The sequence below is a fragment of the Acipenser ruthenus genome, chromosome 12 (genome assembly GCF_902713425.1).
Source record: "Acipenser ruthenus chromosome 12, fAciRut3.2 maternal haplotype, whole genome shotgun sequence".
Lineage (NCBI taxonomy): Eukaryota > Metazoa > Chordata > Actinopteri > Acipenseriformes > Acipenseridae > Acipenser > Acipenser ruthenus.
Genome location: NC_081200.1, coordinates 32,891,544 through 32,914,479, shown reverse-complemented (window position 1 = coordinate 32,914,479; position 22,936 = coordinate 32,891,544). Strand labels below are relative to the sequence as shown.

The 22,936-nt window shown below is 37.5% G+C and overlaps 1 protein-coding gene across 3 annotated transcripts in view; it reads right to left on the bottom strand.

Moving 5' to 3' along the window:
- Window positions 1-22,936, bottom strand: part of LOC117417117 (EEIG family member 2-like) — a 33,610-nt gene that overhangs the window by 7,743 nt on the left and 2,931 nt on the right. The window contains exons 1-5 of one of the 3 annotated variants that reach the window (XM_034028934.3): window positions 15,212-15,728; window positions 6,548-6,668; window positions 5,901-5,954; window positions 4,207-4,323; window positions 3,964-4,010 (exon numbers count right to left, since the gene is read on the bottom strand). In XM_034028934.3, coding sequence (XP_033884825.2) covers window positions 3,964-4,010; window positions 4,207-4,323; window positions 5,901-5,954; window positions 6,548-6,668; window positions 15,212-15,357 — 485 coding nt within the window. In that variant the 5' untranslated portion in view covers window positions 15,358-15,728. Of the gene's footprint in view, window positions 1-3,963; window positions 4,011-4,206; window positions 4,324-5,900; window positions 5,955-6,547; window positions 6,669-15,211; window positions 15,729-22,936 lie in introns of those variants that run through there. The other 2 variants (XM_034028936.3, XM_059034882.1) reach the window with 2 other exon arrangements.

The window sequence follows — 22,936 nt, the reverse complement described above, 5'->3', positions numbered from 1 at the left end:
CAAGTTGTACTCATTATCTTTTTTATACTCAATACATCTACAGGACCCATTTTCTAACCTGAATAGTTTAGCTTATCGGTTTTGTATTTTTGTTGAATAGTGGTCTGAGGTCCGCTTTCTCAAGCTGTGGTATTTATGTTTTATCTGTTATATTATTTTTTTAAAATACAGCCTTTTTCTTCAGGCTTTTGTTGCTACAGCATCACATAACATCATGTGGAAAAATAATTAATATAATACTGGGCCTTGCATAGCTTAACAAAAAAATATATATGCTCAGCCAGGTTCCTGCTGGTTTTCTTAAGCAAGCTTGTTATGATAAAAACAGTATCTGGTATTTTTCACATTTTGCCCATCCAGTACTAGCATGCATTGCCACATTCAACAAGATCTACAGCAGTATTTCTGCAGGATTAGGAAGACTTAATAAATCCCATTACAGATACACTCCTGGCAAAGAAGAAAGGATGTTATTGAAAATGACTGAATGGGAGACCAGAGACTTTCTACTTTCAGGTTAAAGTTCATGTTTATTGGAAAGTACTGTTCTGCGTCAGAAAGAATCAGCAAAACAGGCAATATAAAAATAGTTCCCAGGGATCCAATTTCAAGGAGAAACCTAAAACTGTTTCGCTCAGGCAAGGAAAGTAACACACCAAGCAATTGTTCCATCAGTGCTTGTATGCCCCAAAAGGCTTGAAGACTAAAAGCAATGATTATGTAGAGAAATACAATAACTTTATACAATTAGACCCAAATATTTGTGTAGGACAAATCTCTGATTTAATAACTCTATTCTAGAAAAGTATTCTTCAGCTTTGCCCCCCTGGTTGAAACAGTAGTAGAGAGAAAACAAATCACTGACCAAGATCACAAGATCACATCTTAAATACGGGGAAGGAAATAAAAGATTCCCATTGCATAGCAGTGTGATCCATTCCTGGTTTTACTATGAGTTTAATAAGACACACCCGAGCTTGTTACCTATACACTGTGGCTAATCAAGCTTGTATTAACACATGGTGAAACTGCTATCCAAGAGGAGTCTTATTTCCACCCCTGCTCAGTAACAGAGACACAGTGCCTGACATTATACACAGCTGGCACGTAACCGTTTCATTTGGATTACATCCCACTCAAATGTAAAAAAATAAATAAATAACCACGCAAAAAAATTGAAAAGCATATCCTCTGAAACCTCATGACTCATACGGTAGACCCGTTGCTAATAAATATTCTAACGGCTGACTAGGAAACACACAGTGCCCTTGGCAATACCCTGCTTTCAGTTAGTCAAGGATCCTGTTATCAGTCCCACTGGCACGCACACACAAACACTGCCCAGGACTGGAATGAAACAAAGCTTTGGAATCTCCAGTTTTCAAACAAGTACAACCTTTATTAATATTTTTTGTCAGCAATTCAAAACTGAAAGACAGAGGTAATCTATTGCAACATTACAAAGTTCTTTTTTTCTACAAAATAATGTTAGAAATACTGTCACATCGGAACACTTAAATTAGTGAGTCAATTATAAAGAATTGTTATGGTGAACCAATCTCAGATGTACCAAAAGACACACATTTCAGAGCTGCAAGAATATGTACATATCAACATCTCTGTCTAAATCGTATAAACTCCTCCTCTCTAGGTATGTCATGTTCAGTAAGTTTGAGAATGACTAGTGTATTTCACCAGTATTGATTTTTGGTGGAGTGTGTGGTTCTCAATGTACATATTTTATTAGTTCACACTGTTTACTCCAAGTTTCCTAGTTAGCCACACTGGGTAACAATACTCCTACACAGAAATCATAGTGCCCATGCAACTACAAAAATAGACTCCTTAATGCTCTTTTATTTACAGCTTCCATATTTCACCTTGTAGACTTCAATAAAATTCAAGGCAAAATCTCACTTTTCATCGACTTCAGATGTGGGAGGGTAGTCCCTAATGCTTTCCTCCCAATAACTGCTTATGGTCTTTATATTTTATTCATAGCATGCTTGTTTAAGAACTGAAAACTGCGAATCCCCTCACTCACAGAGAAAATGATGAAAAGAAACAATGTCTTCATTCCTAACAATATCACACATGAAAAAATAAATGTTTCTAAATATTTAAAAAGGAACAAACATTCAATATTTTCCAAGCCAATCAATTTTGACAAAGCAATAAGTGTTCCCAGTGGCTCCTCTGCACTAATAGATCTGTCATTAAACCCTGAATCATGTTCAGTTTACAATTCCACTTCTTAATCAGGTTTTCCAGGTCTTTCACTGGGATGAGTAAGAAAGTTTTGTAAAATGAGTTACTTTTCCCTAGGTTATGTCACACTATATGGACAATATAGGCTATAATACTAGTTTACATACAGTAACACAGTCCCATACATTATTTTTGGGCACAGAACAGAAACAGCAATGCTGAAGACAGCCCAGAACAATGATATATAGAAGTGTTTTTAAAAAGCATACATGTTTACAATCACACTTTTATTTGTGATTTTTTAAAAGATCAGGGAGGAATCTGGTGCAGAGATTGATGCAATTAGATGGCATTTTTAGGTCTTCCTTGCAGTGATAGTTTATGTGATCGACTATATAAAAAGCAAGATCTCAGTATTTCATATAGTGCGACACTGCTGCAGTGTTTTCCTCCAGAGGGAAACCTGATCTGCTGATGACTTCATCGCTCAGGATGCATTCTCTCACCACCTCTGTCCATTATGAGGGTTTGTGGCAAAGTGGTTTGCAGTGCACAGGTGTAGAGGTGATGTGATTACGAAACAGAAGACAGACAACAAAGTTCACGATCTAAACAGAACGTTTATTTTTATAATGCCGGTCTGGCGACTGCAAAGAATAATATTGCACTGTTCCAAAACAAAGGGTTACAGTCCCGAAAGAATAAACATAAAATAATTTCCAATAATATTTTTTTGTAATCCCTATTTCTTCTACCAAATTTAGAATTCCCAATTCAAATTACTTCTAACCACTGCAACCCCTTGGGATAAATGACCTCTGTTCCCACTGTCAAGCCAAACTGCACTTTTCCCATAATTACAAAGCAACGGATGTTACCAAACTACTACCCGAAAATCATTGGCTGTACCAATTTTTGCAGCCAGCTAACTAACAGTTAATAGCCCTTGTATTCTGACTGCACTGCTGATCATGTGACACACCTCCTTTGCACCACATCTTTATTTCCTAACACTGGACTTCCAAATAAATTGACCACTTCTTGGAGTTGCATGCATGAGAGGGATTTGTTTTCTAATAAAAAAACACACACAATATAACCGTTCTTTTAAAAAGCTCTATATATGGCAGTATGCTGTCTAGTCTGTATTTCATAGAAGCACTATGTATGCAGAAATGAACCCACAACGAGACCACAGTGACCACCTGTAAGCTGAATCCTGTAAACTTCCGCCTTATCAAATGGTAACTGTTAAAAGGTTTAAGCTATCAATTTTTTTCCCCCAGAACTCGGTGTGCAATTGCAAATGTATTTTTCGCTAAGCTAATGGAACATGAAAGGTTGATTTATTACTATTTCAACAGTTACGGCACGCTTTCATGTTATAAGTGTACTCATTATTTTTGTATTTATTTTTATAATTTTAGAGTACGCAATTATTTTGCCCACCATTTCCATGCTCAATATTGTTTACTTATGCTCCCTCATTGCAGCATTTCCCCACAACAGCTCAGGAGAACTGTGGTCAATCCCACAACCAAGCCAATTGCCTCTTACAACCAGCAGCTTGATGAGCTACAACCCACTGGAGGACAAAGGCCAGTCCCTGCAGGTGTCTGCTGGAGCTCACTGGATGCCTGGCTAGTAGGGTCAGGACTCTAATTCCTGGGATTAATGATCTGATGAGTTTTATCAGGCCTCTCATGGGCAAGCTACTAAAGAAAATGAAGTAAAAAACAACAACACATTACTTACGTTTTAAAGCAGGGGTCCCCAGACTTCAGCTGCATGTTGATTAAAACCTAAGCAAGTGGAAAAATAAATAAATGATCAGCCAAAAGCATTTTTGAATCTTAAAACTCTCCCTGTACCGCCCCAAATCCTTTAGTGTACTAATTAATTTTACTTAACACAACTACACCCTTAAAGAAAGCAGTGATTTAATAACAAAAATGAGGTTTTACACCCACATTGTGATTAGACCACACAGCTTCTCACCTTCAGAATGGAATTATCCTGCCGGGTGTTTTTGGTATCATAGCCCTCAAGTAAGCACCTCCGCTTCGTGTTGCCAGAGCCAGCAAACTCGGCCAGATTCAGATCAGCAAACCCAAGCTATCAAAACAAAATAAAGGAAGTTCCTTATCAGACTACCACTGCTACAGTACTCACAAGCAGAATAACCCTTTACAGGTTTACATTGTGTATTTAGAATTAGCCCTGAGTTGGCAAAGACAAACGAGCCATTCTGAAAACTAACTAACAGGTTTGGTTCAAATCAAATCAACATTTCAAGGCCAGACAACACACATCACATTCAATAAAATAAAATAAACTATTATAAATAGTAATCTAACTAACTATTACAATAGTAATCTAACTATTATCACAGGTGCAAAAAAGTGCAAAATAGAGCATATATAAATAACAGTACAGTGTCTTCATTCAAAAACAAAACAAAACAAGCAACAGTCTTGGTCAAATACTTTTTTGTCTTGAAAATAATTCTACCCTAATGATTAATTCAGGATCTCCGTTCTTGTTCATTTATTCTTTTTAGAAATAATATTTATTGCCAATTAAGAAGAGTATCAAATATACAGCAGAATGGCGTGGGAGTAAGAACTAGTGTCTTAGAGGGTGGGCTGTTAGTTTTTCTGTTCCTGGCTAGGACTGACTCAGTATAGACATTAGCCTAACAAAAGCACTCAGTCTGGAAGTGGCAGTACATAACTGTGCAAATCAAAAGGAAAATTTGCAGTAGGGCCAGAGCTCAGACTCATATAAACAGAGCAGGGAAAAAAGTCACCACCAGATTAAAACAACTGAAAAGGATGGCAATACAATGTTTAGCAATATAAATAAACTTAGACGTACATAGTGGCATCATGTTCATACACCCCAGGGCACATTTCATATGTTTGGAAGAAAATATACACTTGTATACTGCAGCCTAAGCTTTTCTATTCCACACGGGAGGCCTATATGCTGAATATGTACATTATTTTACTACTTCAACACATTGCTTTGTTTGCATGATGAAGATCAAGTTTCACAGTATGTAAGTCACATGAAAGTGCTGAGAAAAGTAACTTATTCATGGTGTGTAACAATAGCGATACACTACAGTACTGTACAATAAAGCAGTGCATTATTGTAAATAAACACATTTTTTATTAAAATAAACTGTTTAAGAAGCATCATAATATAAAAACTGGTCACATACAGTATTAGTGCTCATTATTGGGGTTTGTGGTTTAAGATTCATGAAGGAAAATGGAGGAGCATTAATAAAAAAAAAAAAAAAAGTGATCCAAAGGCAACATTTAGGGGAAATCCTATTAATATAATAATGATGATACAGATGGAAAAAGATCTGTGTCCAGGTGTCTTCAGAGAAAAACAGCTACAATGGAACGCCCACAGGGTAATTACACTAGGTGATTATGGAAGGAGCTGCTCTTAAGAATGTTCTTCGCTTTTCTTTTTTTTTGTAACACATAAAAGGACATTCCACACACTGATGTAGAATAGGGCTATCTGACAAAACAATCCAGTTCTCTCAGACTGGATTTTTTTTTAATTACATTTAGGAATATAGTACACTAGAGTTGCATTTTTCTGCAGATCCATCCTAAGTAAAAAAAATAAATAAATAAGGAATATGCATAAATCTCACTAATCCAACTTACAGGGAAAAAACAAACACTTCTAACCTTTGCATATGTCTTTCCTCCTTTCATTTCCTGTCGAGAGAAAATGTCAACTCATTAGGTACATTATAGTGTATGCAGTTAATACTAAAATAAGACTATTTTAGCAGCAAGTAACTTTAGATAAAGACTCCCATAGGATAACTAATTAAAGTTTTGGTACATCTGTATACATATTTGTGCATTGGCTTACTTTACAGGTCTGCTGTTTTGAGTGGAGTGGACCTATATACAGATCTGCAGTGTTAAAAGAGTTAAATCAGCATGCAATTTCTGCGGAGTAGTGGTTAGGGCTCTGGACTCTTGACCGGAGGGTCGTGGGTTCAATCCCAGGTGGGGGACACTGCTGCTGTACCCTTGAGCAAGGTACTTTACCTAGATTGCTCCAGCAAAAATCCAACTGTATAAATGGGTAACTGTATGTAAAAATAATAATAAATAAATAATAATAATAATAATAATAATAATAATAATAATAATAATAATAATAATAATAATGTGATATCTTATAACAATTGTTAAGGGTGTCTGCTAAGAAAAAAATAATAATAATATGGGAAACTACTGCATCCTACTTGGAAAGGTTTGTATCAGACAGCTTATGTAAAACAGATAAAGTGAAGTACCTTTCGCACTGATACCCTGCAGACACAGGGGTCCAGCACTCCAGTACTGGCACTGGCACTCATTTTACACAGAAACGAGAACATGTTCCTCCAGCGAACGCAGTTAGCTTGTACCACCTCCCTGGGCAGAAGCAGAAAGAGAAGACACTGTTAATGATTTAAAAAACAACAACAACCCTGCATTAATAAGCAGGGACACGAAAGTGTGGCCCCTCATTTGGCAGGAAATGTAAAACTAACTACAGTTTATTATGTTCTAAATAATTAGCCTCTGAGAGTTGATTTCTGTAGATTAGATCTAGTCATGAAGGGAAGGGGAAGGCTCACTTACTGTAAGAGAAGCATATACACTCCACTAACAGTCATTAGCGTTTCCAAATCTTTCTGGGAGTTGTTCTGAATAATATCAGATGAGAAATGCCAGAAGGAATAGCATGTATAAATGAGTCATTTAGGCCATGTTAAGGCTCAAATAAGCCAGTCATTTTTAACTGTGAACAAGTTTTACGCAGAATAACTGAAAACTCAAGCCTTTTTGTTTACAGGCTAAAGCAATTGAAGCATGATTTGTGCATGAGGGCAGTTAAGAACCTGACGTAACTATTGTTACATCTGGGATTGACTGATGACGTTAATCTCTGCAAGAATACCTGCTTTTTTTGCCAACTCCTATACTGTGATAAATAGATGGCAAGAAGCCATCTTAATTGTAACAATTTCAAACTGAACTGAACTGCATCAGAGTTACTACAGTAGGCCTTCCACAAGTAAGGATATGTTCTACATGTCTTGAAATACAAGAGAAACAGCTATATTTCTGACTGAACTGTCCCTGCAGAAATGAGGTGGACCAGCCCCGTGACTGACTGTTATCTTGTTGCCCTGTGTTTTGCATTCCTGTTCTAGTGCTGTGCTCACAAGTGACATACTGTACAGTAATTCAGGCTTAACAAAAACAGACACAGTTGATAAACTATGTTATGTATTTGTAAAAGATGTAGGGCCTATGCATACATAAGTTATAGGACCTTCCAGGATAGCTGAAGATTGGTCCAACCAATGCTACCCCATAGACAGAAATATTTTTAAAAATAACTTTTAAGGCTTCCGAGTGGCGCATCCAGTAAAGGCGCTCCACGTGGAGTGCAGAATGCTCTCTATAGTCTGGACGTCGCAAGTTCGATTCCAGGGGGCGGCGCTCAATTGGCGGCACTCAATTCGGGGGAGTGAGGGTTAGGTCGGCCAGAGTGTCCTCGGCTCACTGCGCACCAGCGACCCCTGTAGTCTGTCCGGGCGCCTGCGGGCTTGCCTGTAAGCTGCCCGAGAGCTGCATTGTCCTCCGATGCTGTAGCTCTTGGGTGGCTGCATGGTGAGTCTGCAGTGTGAAAAAAAGTGGTCAGCTGACGGCACACGCTTTGGAGGACAGCGTGTGTTCGTCTTCGCCCTCCCAAGTCAGCGCAAGGGTGGTAGCGGTGAGCTGAGCATAATAAAACAATTGGCCATTCCAAATTGGGAGAAAAAAAAATAAAAAAATTGGCAACGACTAAATTTATTAAAAAAAAAAAAAAAAGAAAGAAGAAAAAAACACTTTGCCAGTCTTACAGTCGAAGTCATTAAATCAAATTCTTCTCATGTAACATATGAAACCATGCACTACTCTCAAACCTTTCACTACTTATGAACTGGCATAACAGACTAACACAAATTGCAATCCCATGAAATAATCATCCAAGAGCAATCATGTTTTAAGTAATGAATTTATACGAAAGTAAATATACCAGCATTCTTTTTTTTTTGAAAACCTTACTTATACCCTGGGTGTCTAAATAAACTTCCCCCATATATTTTGTGTTTCACTTCACACTTTTTTTGGCCAACATTATGTAACTATAGCAACACAATAACTCAAAACACACAGTATGTAATCTTTTTGGAGTACAGCAGTGGAACGGTGACTAACACAATATAAAGCACCAGTAAATTTACTCAGTCGCAATGCAACATGAGTCACTGCAGGAAATTCTAGAAAAAGCTCATGTCTTAAAGAGTAAAGGTCTCAATTTTGCCCGCCCCACTCCTATAAAAATATATTAAGAAACGTTAGTAATACGCTTCAAAACAACAAAACAATTATCGGTGTGTCTGTATGAGACAAAAGGAGTTCAAATATATTCAAATTAGTTTGGGGTTTTTCAATATAATATTACAAATAACTGATTTACACGTAAATACGTAAACATACACATATGCATATCTGTGGTTTAATTATGATAGATATTATTTATATATCATATCTTCCTTTTTTGCGAGTGCAGCCCCTCTCATAAAGTCGATACAGTAGCTGCATTCCAAAGTACGGTATTATACCTGACCAACTAAAGGTACTGCTTGGTCGCGGTGTCCTCAGACAGTAACAGAATGAAATGTCATTTTAAGATGGAAATCCCAACAGCACTAAATTTACCTCACCATAAAAGTCAATGGCTGGAAAAGCTCCTAGTCTGGTTTTTCATTGCAAGATCAAAGACAGAAAATAGTCACATTAATTCATTTTTTGCAACCACACAAATACATTTATAACCAGTAACCCCCCCCCCCCCCAAATCTATTTTTCTTGCTTCTCTTGCATCAATAAACTTCTCAAATGACTGCATGCTGGATAGGGTGCTGCATAATGACATTGCATTTGAATCAGGTTGCTGTTGAGTGAAGCAGGAAGAGGAATTAAAGTAAAAACAAATCTCATTTACAATGCACTCTGAGGAATGCTTCTGGGTTTCAGGCCACTTGTTCCTCTGTATCACATATCAGGGTTTGATCACTCACTCTTTGAAAACAAAAAATGCTTTCTGTTCCTAACTTGTTGCAGGTTACAGTCCTTAGCTTAATGCCAATTGTTAAAAACACCAACACTAAACTTGGTGGCACTGTAGTGAGCTTCAGCAACAGATCATAGGTTTGAAGGTATTCCTTTTAAAACAATGGAAGTACTGTATTTCAATGCAGTACTCAGCGGCCCAAATATATCCATGCAGATGACAAATGAAGATGGAAAAAATGAGGCTTTGGATTGGGCTTACAGCATTTTGTATTATCTTTGGCACTTTGGTCTACTCTCTCTTTCTGGACCTGATTGAAACAGTACACTCCATCTTTGCACACCAATTTAAAGCGAGCCCTTATGAAGGGAGATCTTCATGCCATCTCCAAATTGAATGGTTGTTGTGTTAATTGCAAGCTGGTCTATATATTGAGTTGGTTGAAAGGGTTACAGACCTGCTTGGTCCCAGGAATTTTTATGTCTGGTGACCTGCATGAAGAAACAGTATAACATACACAAGTGCAAATAAATGCACGTTCAAAAAACAAAATTAAATAACTTAATTAGCATAAGGCACTGCAGGAAGGCGTGCTATCGTCAGATGTTTAATTCCAGACACATGAGACATCAAACGCAACGCGTGAAACACAGCCTTGCATTTGTTTTATCCCAAGGGTAACGTTGGCTATATTTATTGCTTCATTTTTAAGGTATGATTAGAATATCTTAATGCCACACAGTAATGACAGCTGTGACTGGGTGGTTTTGCTTTGCCGTTCATTAGTGTGAGCTGGCCCATCATTCATTTAAATGGGTCATTTCACTCCCACATCTCTCATTCCTCTGCCACCTCCTTCCTACTCTCAATGAGTCTGTTCAGCAGGAACATACAAATGAGTACTGGTAACCAACAACAACTCAAATACTGCTGATGAATCCCAGAACAGGCCACAAAAAATATGAAAAAGGAACCATCGCTAATACATTTATGTCACATACCAACATCCTACAATATGGTACCATTTGCTGGATGGTAAAATTGTGTAATGTATTGTCAAGCTAATAAGTTATTAGGTATACTAACAATTACAAAAAACAGTTATAGAATTGTCTGTAATAATTCTTGCACACGTGAAATGTTTTGCTCATGTACATTGTAGTTCTGCTCCGATTCCCTAATTTATGGCCAGTGTGAACTACTTTATCTGGCACTAAAAACCTCTTAAATGAATGTACTGCATTTTCCATTCACATACAGAGCAGCACTAGTACAGGAAATGCGAGAGGGAATCCTATTCTGTACAGCACTATATTTAGATGCTAACAATGTCACACTGCCTGCAAGGTGCAGCACTCTGGAATTAGATCATCACATTTACCTACAAGATTCTTTCATCTGTGACCCAAAGCTCCATAACTCTTCACACAAAATGATAACATATAGAATAGCATCTCATAATCCTAATCAATGCAAAGTTTCAATAAATGTGGACAAGGCTACAGGATTCTACTGGTACTGTTACACTGCCATCTAAACCAGCAGGTTAAAAACTACTTAATTTAAAAGGCATACACAAATAAACTGCAAGATTGTCTGAAGCACACGTGCATCTCTCTGCATTTAGTACAGACGGACATATGATTGCCACTCTTTAACCCTAAATGGTTTGCAATTGAATTCAGTATTGAAGTACAATCTCCTCGCCAAGTCTCTTGTTTTTTGCTTGCAAAAAGGAGTGTAGCCCATTTGAATTAAACCAGATAATGGTCTGGGCATAAGTCCAAGGTGACTGAGACATGATAATATATTTTCAGTTACTGCTGGGCAGAATGAATACGGTAATCTTGTAGGGGTATTTCAGAGTTGTTAGATCAGCCATTGTAATATAAAATGCATTGCAGAAAATTGTAAAGGTATAAGATTCTCATTCAGGGCCATTTTAAAAAGAGACCTGCTTCGTCATGGCTCACTTATTTGAACTTCATCTGTATCACTTTACTGCAGGCTATAAATAATGTTTAAAATGTGTTCTTGTATTTTTATTCCCAGAGAACTCTGTGAACTGGAGCGTTTTTATCTTGCATTTTTAAAGCTTTGCTCAATACTGAGCCCTGCAAAGGATCCAGTCCAGACAAAGGATACATTCTGCACGTGTCACAAAGAAGAGCAGTTCTGAAGGATCTTTGAAAGCTCCCAGTCAGCTTTGTATATATTGGTCAACAAAACATCTACAGAAGCCCCTGAAAGGTCACCATCAAAGGGTGCTCAGCAAGCTTGCTAGACTGTTTCCTGCTAATTGATGTCCTTGGGTACTGAATGTACTGTTTCTGCAACACTTTCGAGGATACTTTAACTTACAACACTTGCAATATGATGGAATGTGAAGGCAAATCGCACTGTCACTTGTTTTTCTTGGTTACATTTGATGTGGAGAATGATTACCTGCCATTATAGTTCAGGTTTTAAGATATTCCTCTGTCCATATTGTTCTACACATGCACTTGTCTTGCACCGTCCAGGTTCTTCTTCAGCTTTATTAATGGTAATAAGAGACTTATTTAGGTCAGCCACAAGCCTATACTTCTGACTCTGTGCGAGTAAAAATATCCCGAATAAGCGGCTGTCCCAATTACCCGAGAGGCATTTAAAAGGACTTTAGTCGCACTTATATTCATCATTTACAACATGCACAAGAGAGAAGTATTTTGCAATGTTTTTTTTTTCTAAATGAAAAGAAAAAGAATGAAATCAGAACACATTACAGTATGAATACAGTACTGCAGTACCTGTAAATGTTAAATGCATCATTTCAAATAGGAGTCAATTGTGCGTTGTTTCTTTACCTTTAACGAGGCGAGACAACTGTGATACTGACACGCCAAATTTCTTTGCCACAGCAGCCTGATAAACCACAGGAGACTCCAGCAGCTCCTTCAACAGTTCAAACTTCTGAGCCAGAGGCAAATCAACTCGTTTTCGCTTCTCAGCCATGATGACAGGCGAGGCAAGGCAAAAACAACTGGTTTACGCAATTACGCAAGTCACAGCGTAATAACGTACCCACTGTACTGCTCTGGAAAGCGATCTCCATTCAACATTTGAAAATACTGTACCCCAATTAAACAAAGTGATGTCCTAATTAAACTACATAAATAGCATTGGGAAGAACCATCTCCCAGAGTTGTATCCCATTTAAGCAGCAATCTCGATTAGGTAGCGCCGACTGTATACCACTGTCTTTAGAAGCCAACATATTAGCAGTATTTCTGTAGGGGGCTTGTTTTTATAGGACTCCACTATTTGACTGATGCTGAAAAGTCACACTGGAAAAGCTAGTATTGATCAAAAAATGCAGTTTAAATCATTAAAACCAACATTTCTAACAGTGCGTGGAGTTTCTACTGTGAATTTTTGTCTTGCAATACAAGTTAAAAGACAATAATACTTAAATGTAGTTATAAAACAAGACACTGAAAAGTCTTAGGCTGGCTCTATCCATGTGATCCTCGGTTGGTTTAAAATGTATGTATGGTATTACTGAACTTCTGAATTTCAACTGACAAGGTTTCCCTGACATGCTGCGGGTCTGAGTGGTTTTCCTTCTATAGTATAAATATACTGTAGAGTAACACTGCACTGCTACTGAAGTTTTAAGACCTTGATGGCTGTTTTGGGGCTGAACTCCTGTGTGAAATGAATACCATTCATGCTGCATATCATATGATTGTTTTTGAATGAAATGAATGTTAAATAGAGTAATGCCAGACACTTCACCTCTCATACAGTTATTTTAAAAACTCAATATTATCGGCGCTGAAATATCCATCGCAGTGATGTCGTAGCGCTGTTATGGGCAGTCGCTGTAATGGCCGGCGCGGTACTGTCGGCGCAGTCTTGGACTTGCGGTGATGTCGTGATACGATTATAAACAGACCTGTCATTTTCAAAACCACTTTGCTAATTAGAGCAATTTTATCACAAACGTAAACTGCAAGGAAATGAAGGGCCAGTTTAAATGTACCAGGTTGTTTTTCATTTATCACGTTTGAACAATACAGAACACCACTTGGAAGAAAACACTTTAATCAAATCAGTATTTTCAGCATTTACCTGGCAGTCAGACTAGGTTTTGTTAAAGGTCACACTAAAGCCTTACGAATACTGATTGTCCATAGAGCCTTTTAAAGGGCATTCAAGGTTCAAAGCAAACCTATGTGATGTACTAGCATTAATACGATTGGGCCAGATACAGAGTTTTGCTTCAGTCGTTTTGAAACAAACCCCACATCAGGTCAAGCAAGGGAAAATACTTAGAAAGGCATCTGTAATGTCAAGAACATGCATGTAAATTAAATGAACTTAGAAATATAATGCCAATGGTTTCAGTTCAAGGGATACTGCAGCTGAAAAATTTGATTCCTTCAGCAGTGTTGTTAACAACCTTGATGTCTTGTAATATCTTCGCTGGGAAACCGGGTAAATAATTAGCATTGAGCATGGCGTTGTTTCTTTCAACCATAGGATGCTGAGACAATGGAATCTCATGGTAAAGACTATCTTTGTTTGCAAATTATGGTTGTTATGACAACACAGTCATGTTCATGGGATTTCTAAGGTACTTTCTAGTATTGCCCCAGCAAATGAAGTGGCTCCACAGAGGCTCGTTACATAGAGATCCCTGTACTACAGCTATGGACAACAGTTTTGCATCACCCCATATAATTAACTCATTTTGTTTCACAAAGTCGAATAAAACCTGCTGAATAATGTTACGTTAACATATTTCATTTGTATCTGTCGCTTTGTAGTGCTCCTTGTACTTAACGAAAAGCTTGCAAACAATTAAAAAAAAATTACATTTCGAAATTCAACCTTAAATATTTAACTACTGTTATGGCGTCCGGTATTATTTTGCGATATCATTTTGTAGTTTGTTTGATTACATGATGTTAACTAAAAGATCTAAATTATGTTCATATAGTTTTAGTTTCTTTTTTTGTCTATCCTAAAATTCTAGGTGATGCAAAACTTTTGGCCATAGCTGTAGATTAATAATGGACTCGTTCGTTCTAGACTGTTCACTGTAAAATCATAGACACATGTTATCCACAGTGAACTGTACTTTACTGTATATCTGCTTATAAGTATAACAACTTGTATTATAACTATTGCTATTATTATAAAGCATTACAATTGTAGTCCAGTAGTTGTTGAATGCAACACTAACTAAGCTTTTTCATAGCACTGTACAGCTTATTAATAATATTAAACCAACTGGTGGTCCAAACATTGGCAAAAAATATGCATATTTATTTATTTATTTATTTATTTATTTTCACAGCAGTAAAGTAAAAGTTACTTAATTTTACCACTGCCAATATGCTCTGAAATTGAAAATATCAACTGATCATAAATTCAGTACTCTATTTGTTTGTAGCTATAGCATTCACAATAAACTTGTTTCAGGTCCTACTTAAATACGAGTTACACTGCACTGTGGGGTACAGAGTGACGTGTACCACAGAAACACGAATGCGTTGTTTACCGTACAGTCATTTAAAAAAACAAGTAAAAGTAAAAACATAAGTAAGTTGCATGCGTATCGTTTTCATTAAAAAAAAACTAAAAAAAAAACACACTAAAATATAGCTGCTGTTTATAGATTATTTACCGTATTAGCACATGATACATGTACTGGCATCAACACTTTGTTTACAAACATTTAGGCGTTTTATTATTTGTGCAGTCGCAAATAAATCAATACACACGTGTTAGGTTTAGGCGTTATAATGATCAGAGAAAATTCATACGAGTAAATTGCCCTGATCAACAAGACTTTTACCTGGACGATTCTTCTGTGAAGCCACCATCCAGAAGCCTGATTTTACAGAACAGAACTCCGTTGACAAAGGGAACAGAGGACAGCTCGTCCAGTTCAAAATCGACTTTAAACTTGAATTTCTTTTTCTTCATCATTATGAAAGCCATACAGTGTGTTTGTATAACAGGACAGTCTCCTTTAAACTATAGAGCCAATGTTCAAATATGAATCCCCATCGCCGTTAACGGCGTCCACGGAGGAAGCAGCCCAGTAGCTATGTTATTTCTCAGAAGTTGTTGATCCGTCGACAGCTTGGTGAATTTGCCGCTCCATGGCAAATTGTAACGTTCTTTTATAATGCTATGACTCGAGCACACTTGCAAGCGAGGAATTGCATTACGTTTCTTTTTGTGGCAAACTAAATATGGCACAAAACAGAAAGAACCCTCCTTTCCTCACTGCGTATTCAAACAAAAGTGAAATGCACTCACTTCTTGATCAGCCTGTACTAGCGGACGCCGATGGAAGCGCAGGCAGTAAATAATTTGAAACAGCCAGTGCTAGTCTTATCAGAGCATAAGAAGATACTGCACTGTCTTAACTACATGTTTAAAAGGACTGTGCTATAAAAGTTGTATTATTATTATTATTATTATTATTATTATTAAAGGTGCAAACATTAATTTCACGCTCCTTAGATTTCATTTGATCAAATCAGAAATCAACCAGGAAGACTAATGCAATAAAATGTTTGACAATGACCTTTCACTCTTCTTTATCATTTAATTTACCCATTAATTGTAAAAAAATACATTTTGTTTAATATAAGCGGTGCAGAACATATTTTCAATAAGTTTTAAATTAAGCATCATTTAAATATTTTACAAATTCTTATCTAAAACCAAAATTAGAGTAAAATTAAAAACATATCATTCTGATATAACCTGTTGCTCACTATATTTGTTTAGTAAAATGTCAGACAAAATAGTATTCACATATTCCTCCATTCCCTTCAGAAAACACTGTCCTTTGCTATAGAAATCACATCTGTTACTCTTGAATAACAACAGAGACACATTAGAAGGCACCATCTCATGCAAACCAGCTGGTGGCCAGCAAAAGTGAGACAGTGGAACAGACACCTCCTGATATCTGTCTGAGTACCCACTGGTTTATAGACATTCAATGCAATGTTGTGGCAACTAGGCAAGAGTGAACTTGTAGAATTGTACAATGAATAGAACTTTACATAGCACTTTTTTTTTTTTTTTTTTTTTTAAGACAAGCATAAAGCCCTGTAAGCAGCATTGTCTTGTACAGTCAACTGGAATCGGCCACTGAAAACCCATACAATCACCCCATTGATGACATTTTTGACAGGGTAGCTTAAGGCTGTATAGGCCCAATAATTGGCATGCCAATAATTGCATAGTAGCATTTACTGGTATAGGCCTACAGATGCTTTAAATATACTGCTCTTTACAGCTGTATACATGTCTACTCTGATGAAGAATTCATAAGTAAAAGTTTGCTACATATACAGACGTGCTCAAATTTGTTGGTACCCTTACAGCTCATTGAAATAATGCTTCATTCCTCCTGAAAAGTGAAGAAATTAAAAGCTATTTTATCATGTATACTTGCATGCCTTTGGTATGTCATAGAATAAAGCAAAGAAGCTGTGAAAAGAGATTAATTATTGCTTATTCTACAAAGATATTCTAAAATGGCCTGGACACATTTGTTGGTACCCCTTAGAAAAGATAATAAATAATTGGATTATAGTGATATTTCAAACTAATTAGTTTCTTTAATTAGTATCACACATGTCTCCAATCTTGTAATCAGTCATTCAGCCTATTTAAATGGAGAAAAGTAGTCACTGTGCTGTTTGGTATCATTGTGTGCACCACACTGAACATGGACCAGAGAAAGCAAAGGAGAGAGTTGTCTGAGGAGATCAGAAAGAAAATAATAGACAAGCATGGTAAAGATAAAGGCTACAAGACCATCTCCAAGCAGCTTGATGTTCCTGTGACAACAGTTGCAAATATTATTAAGAAGTTTAAGGTCCATGGAACTGTAGCCAACCTCCCTGGGCGCGGCCGCAAGAGGAAAATCGACCCCAGAGTGAACAGAAGGATAGTGCGAATGGTAGAAAAAGAACCAAGGATAACTGCCAAAGAGATACAAGCTGAACTCCAAGGTGAAGGTACGTCAGTTTCTGATCGCACCATCCATCGCTTTTTGAGCGAAAGTGGGCTCCATGGAAGAAGACCCAGGAGGACTCCACTTTTGAAAGAAAAACATAAAAAAGCCAGACTGGAATTTGCTAAAATGCATATCGACAAGCCACAATCCTTCTGGGAGAATGTCCTTTGGACAGATGAGTCAAAACTGGAGCTTTTTGGCAAGTCACATCAGCTCTATGTTCACAGACGAAAAAATGAAGCTTTCAAACAAAAGAACACCATACCTACAGTGAAACATGGAGGAGGCTCGGTTATGTTTTGGGGCTGCTTTGCTGCGCCTGGCACAGGGTGCCTTGAATCTGTGCAGGGCACAATGAAATCTCAAGACTATCAAGGCATTCTGGAGCGAAACGTACTGCCCAGTGTCAGAAAGCTCTGTCTCAGTCGCAGGTCATGGGTCCTCCAACAGGATAATGACCCAAAACACACAGCTAAAAGCACCCAAGAATGGATAAGAACAAAACATTGGACTATTCTGAAGTGGCCTTCTATGAGTCCTGATCTGAATCCTATCGAACATCTATGGAAAGAGCTGAAACTTGCAGTCTGGAGAAGGCACCCATCAAACCTGAGACAGCTGGAGCAGTTTGCTCAGGAAGAGTGGGCCAAACTACCTGTTAACAGGTGCAGAAGTCTCAATGAGAGCTACAGAAAACGTTTGATTGCAGTGATTGCCTCTAAAGGTTGTGCAACAAAATATTAGGTTAGCGGTCCCATCATTTTTGTCCATGCCATTTTCATTTGTTTTCTTATTTACAATATTATGTTGAATAAAAAATCAAAAGCAAAGTCTGATTTCTATTAAATATGGAATAAACAATGGTGGATGCCAATTACTTTTGTCAGTTTCAAGTTATTTCAGAGAAAATTGTGCATTCTTCGTTTTTTGTGGAGGGGTAACAACAAATTTGAGCACGTCTGTATATATATTTGTTGTTATTTGTAATTGAATTCAAATCTTTTACACTGCAATTTTTTGTTGTAGAACTTGGTTTCGCAAAACACAAAATTGCAATGGGGGTAGATTTTGTGTGTTATTGCGCCACCTTGTGATGTCAAAAGACAAAGTGATAAAGGTAATGGAGAATGACACACAAACACACACGGACGCACGCACACACATACACACACACACACAATCCCCAATAAAAAAGTGGAGCAATGGCAAGGAGCCAGTGTGGTGAAGCTACCCATGCTGTACCTGTTATTCAGGTAAGACCTCTGTGTCTATGTTCATCTCTCTAACATCTTATAAAAGCAATACAACACATGTAACAGGTTAGGCAAGTCTGATTCTGCAGCCCTTCAGGTTTCCCTTTGTCTTTGAATTTCATGCCTCTGTGTTGAGATCACTGTCTAGTCTGGGTCAGCATTTCCAAGGTGTCTTCTGTCACATCTGGCTGATCCTGAAATTGCCACGGAGTTCCTGCAGTATCAGCCTCAGTAAATTTTGGCTGTCAGTCAGAGCTCAGCTCAATTAAATGCCTCACTGACCTCAATTACTAACATAATGGACATAATTGTGGCAATACATTTTGATAATGTTAGTACATTTTTGTGATTAAGCAATTTGTGCCTATAAAATGGTGTCGGAGGTATACATTTGTTTTAAAGAAAAAAAAAAGTAAAACCCCTGGGCGTTTTCAGTTTTTTCTAGAATGAATGTTTTAAAAATATCTTAAAATTAGATGCACTAGTTTTGTGACATTAACGGTTAGTTTCCCCTTGTGCAAAAGTGGTCCTGAATGTTTCTTCAGTTTTGTGGTAGTGACAATTTTTCCTGTTAGGATTTGAGGGAAACTGCCTTCTGTTAAAGACGACCGGGGAATTCCTTTGTGAAAAAATTCCAGTGACTTTTTGGAATACTTTATTATCCCTGTCAAAGATGTGTACCGTATTTAAAGAAAAACACAATTGCTTTCTCATTGTTATTGTTCATTGGCAGAATAATATACTTTTGTAATGTAATATCATAGCTAACATGTCTGTTTAGATTTGCCCCAGTTATATTAAATGCAGCTGTATGTTGGTCAGTCCTCTTGTAATTAAAACAATCAAAGCACATATTTATGTTGAGTTAGAAAAAAAGGTCAGGATTGAGCTGCATTGGAAGTTACTGCAGAACACTGTGCCTTTTCTGCCCTCTCCTGTCGAAACACAGAATTTCAAACATCCAAGTTCAAAACAAACTAGATACAGCATCAATAGGACTTCAACAGATAAACAAATTCTATTGTATTTACACATTACAATATACTTCTTTAAGGGTTACTGTAAACAAATATAAAACATTTTATTTATGAATTATATGACAGAGATAAGCCTGAAATGTTAGTCTTATGTTTGTGATATAAATATGGGTCAAGAGAAACAGCCACATTCCATTTATATTTTATTATTTTATTTGGTATTTTATTATTTATTATTTTGAATACTTTAGTAGTAGGTGGGCACTTCCCATAAAGCTTTGCCAGTGCAACTCAATCCTGAAATCCCCTCAGGTCTCTTGTGACCTAAACAAGATTCAAACTCAAGTAGTAAAGGCCAGTGCATAAACCCATTGCACCATCCAAGCCCTCTTTTGACTTAACATTTGCAATGGCCTAATTAAAGTATCGAGAGGAACGGTAGTTCCTCACGCCAAGTTACAGCGAAGCGCGAGAACTGCCAGTGACTCTCTATACAGCACGGATAGTTTATGTGTTTTCAGGGTATTGGCGCAGCAAAAGTAAACCAGCCAAAAGCACCATTTCACATTTAATGGGTAGTTCCCAACACTCTTATGTGAAACGTAGAAAAAAAAGTAACTACCTGTCATACAGTAAGAGAAATAAGTCGCCAAAGGAAGGTAAAAATGTCCATCTCTTTCTTCTTTTTCTCCTAATGTATTTTTTTTGTTTTTTTGCAGACCGAGGCACTTATATCCACGCATATGTATATTACAGGACATTCGAGTTTAATTAACATATTTTGTCAACATGGAAATATACTGGGGAACGCACTTATTTTGACATCTGTATCATTTACATTAAACAATTTATTGATATTTTAAAATGGAATAGTCGCAAGCAAAAAATAAATAAATAATTGAATATATGTATAACAAAAACACATTGGAAATGTGAAAAAACGCCAAGTTGTCAAAAGTGCCCAGCCATTTAAAAGTAGAGCTATCAAAAACACAAGCCAAGTTTCAAGAAACCATTGGGGTAACCTTGACCAGCAGAAAGCAAATAGGCACAACTGTAAAACCGATGGGGGCCAAGGTTGCCCCAGTTGTTTTTCTAACTTGTATCAAAAACACAAGCTAAGTTTCAAGAAACCATTGGGGTAACCTTGGCCAGCACTAAGCAAATAGGCACAACTGTCAAAGCGGTGGGGGCCAAGGTTGCCCCAACTGTTTCTACTACCTTGGTTTGTGTTTTTCATGCATTTGATCCACTTTTATTGTGCCTGAAAAACACAAGCCACTACAGAGATGTTTCAGTCCATTTAATCAGACACGAGGTGCTTCGTCCCAGAAAACATTAAATAGGAAACACTTCTTAGATGTTGGCACCGCCGAAGAGAAAAGACAGCAATTCCTGCTAAATAAAAGTCTACATCGCAAAAGTGTGTCAATTATTCATACTTTATTCATACTTTATTTAAATAAAACAAGGTAAAAACAGGTATGCTGACGCCTTCATCAGAGCACATTGAAAGCAGGACTCATGAGATATATTAAATGCAGTAATCTAGCAATCAATGCATTCAATTCACATTCCAGTTACTTAACAATCTGCTATATATTATAGTGGCGGCGTATCTGGTCCACAGTAGGAAAAAATGGAGACGGCACAGGATGGAGTTTAAAGCAGTGAAAAGTGTTATTTTTACTGAAGTATTGGAACAGCAGGCAAAGGGCCGCTCTCTTATTAAATTGTTTAGCTCAGATAGACAGCTCCAGGACACACAGCTACACGAAAACCACAACATGACCCCTTACTGCATGCAGGCAGCTCCTAAATAGTGATCCCCCTTGAGCCCTATTGGCTCACACACAGGGGTACATTTACATACACACGGTCCAATCACTCAGACCCTCAGTCCCGGGCAAACAGCTGGCTGGCGGAACCAAGCACAAATCACTGTGCGGCCAACACAGACCCCATCTACATGCAGCTTCACTGTGCATATGACACCCCAGGCAGCTGCTCCCCTTACTTCTTAGGTGTCATTTGAAACTCTGCCCATCATCAGCGTGTGCTCAGTCCTCTAGTTTCTAGTGAGATGCCACTTTCGATGTAGAAGTTCACAATAAACAGACATGTGCAATTGATTTTTAATAAGCAAACAATAAACTATATTCAATTAAATTTGGGAATATATTACACTGCGGATGTATACACAATACAAATGTTTGGTTTTGTCTTCATTTAAAATGTGTTTTAATTATATTAATTATTTTTCATCACCCAAATGACAGTTAGCCAAGTTATAAGCTGACAAACCACTTCAGGCTGTGCGGTTCCGATGATATATACCACTTCTGGGGTAGTTAAAGGCCCTTGGCTGACACCTCGGGTCTTATCACCTCCCGAGGCGTGGTATATATCATGGGAACTGCATGGCCCGTCATGGTTTATACCTTATAGATAGATAGATAGATAGATAGATAGATAGATAGATAGATATAAGGCAGGATTTGAGCCCTAACTAGTCATACTTTCACTCCAACTATATAACCGCTATGCTACACACATTCACATCTTAACCCTTTCAACAGACTAGGCTACTATTTACATTTATCCTATCCAAACGGCAATACATTGCCTCGATATAGGTTGAACAATTTTGCTCTTCCCGTAATGTTTGTGTTATAAAGTAAAAGTGATATTTGAAACAAAAACACATTGGAAAGGTGAAAAAATGCCAAGTTATCAAAAGTGCCCAGCCATTTAAAGTAGTTTGGCTTGTGTTTTTCAGGCACAATAAAAGCAGATCAAATGCATGAAAGACACAAGCCAAGTTAGTAGAAACAATTGCCCCAATTGTTTCTTTTAACTTAGCTTGTGTTTTTGATACAAGTTAGAAGAAATAAATTGGGCAACCCTGGCCCCATCGGTTTTACAGTTGTACCTATTTGCTTTGTGCTCGGCAAGGTTGCCCCAGTGGTATCTTAAAACTTGGCTTGTGTTTTTGATATCTCTACATTAAATGGCTGGGCACTTTTGACAACTTGGCGTTTTTTCACATTTCCAATGTGTTTTTGTTTCAGATATAATACATACTGCCAGTAACATACTCCCCGGAGGAGGGGTGGGACACATTACAAACAGGAAGAGGCATCTGAAACACATTTCTGTGACACACGGTCTATATCTGCAACACATTATAGGGGAACCAGGCCACACTAGTGTGAATATGTGTATGAACTGTGCCGGGAAGATGCACACTCTTCACCATGTATCGTCCAATCTGTGTTTAAGTGCCAGCAGGATAAGTGTACGGT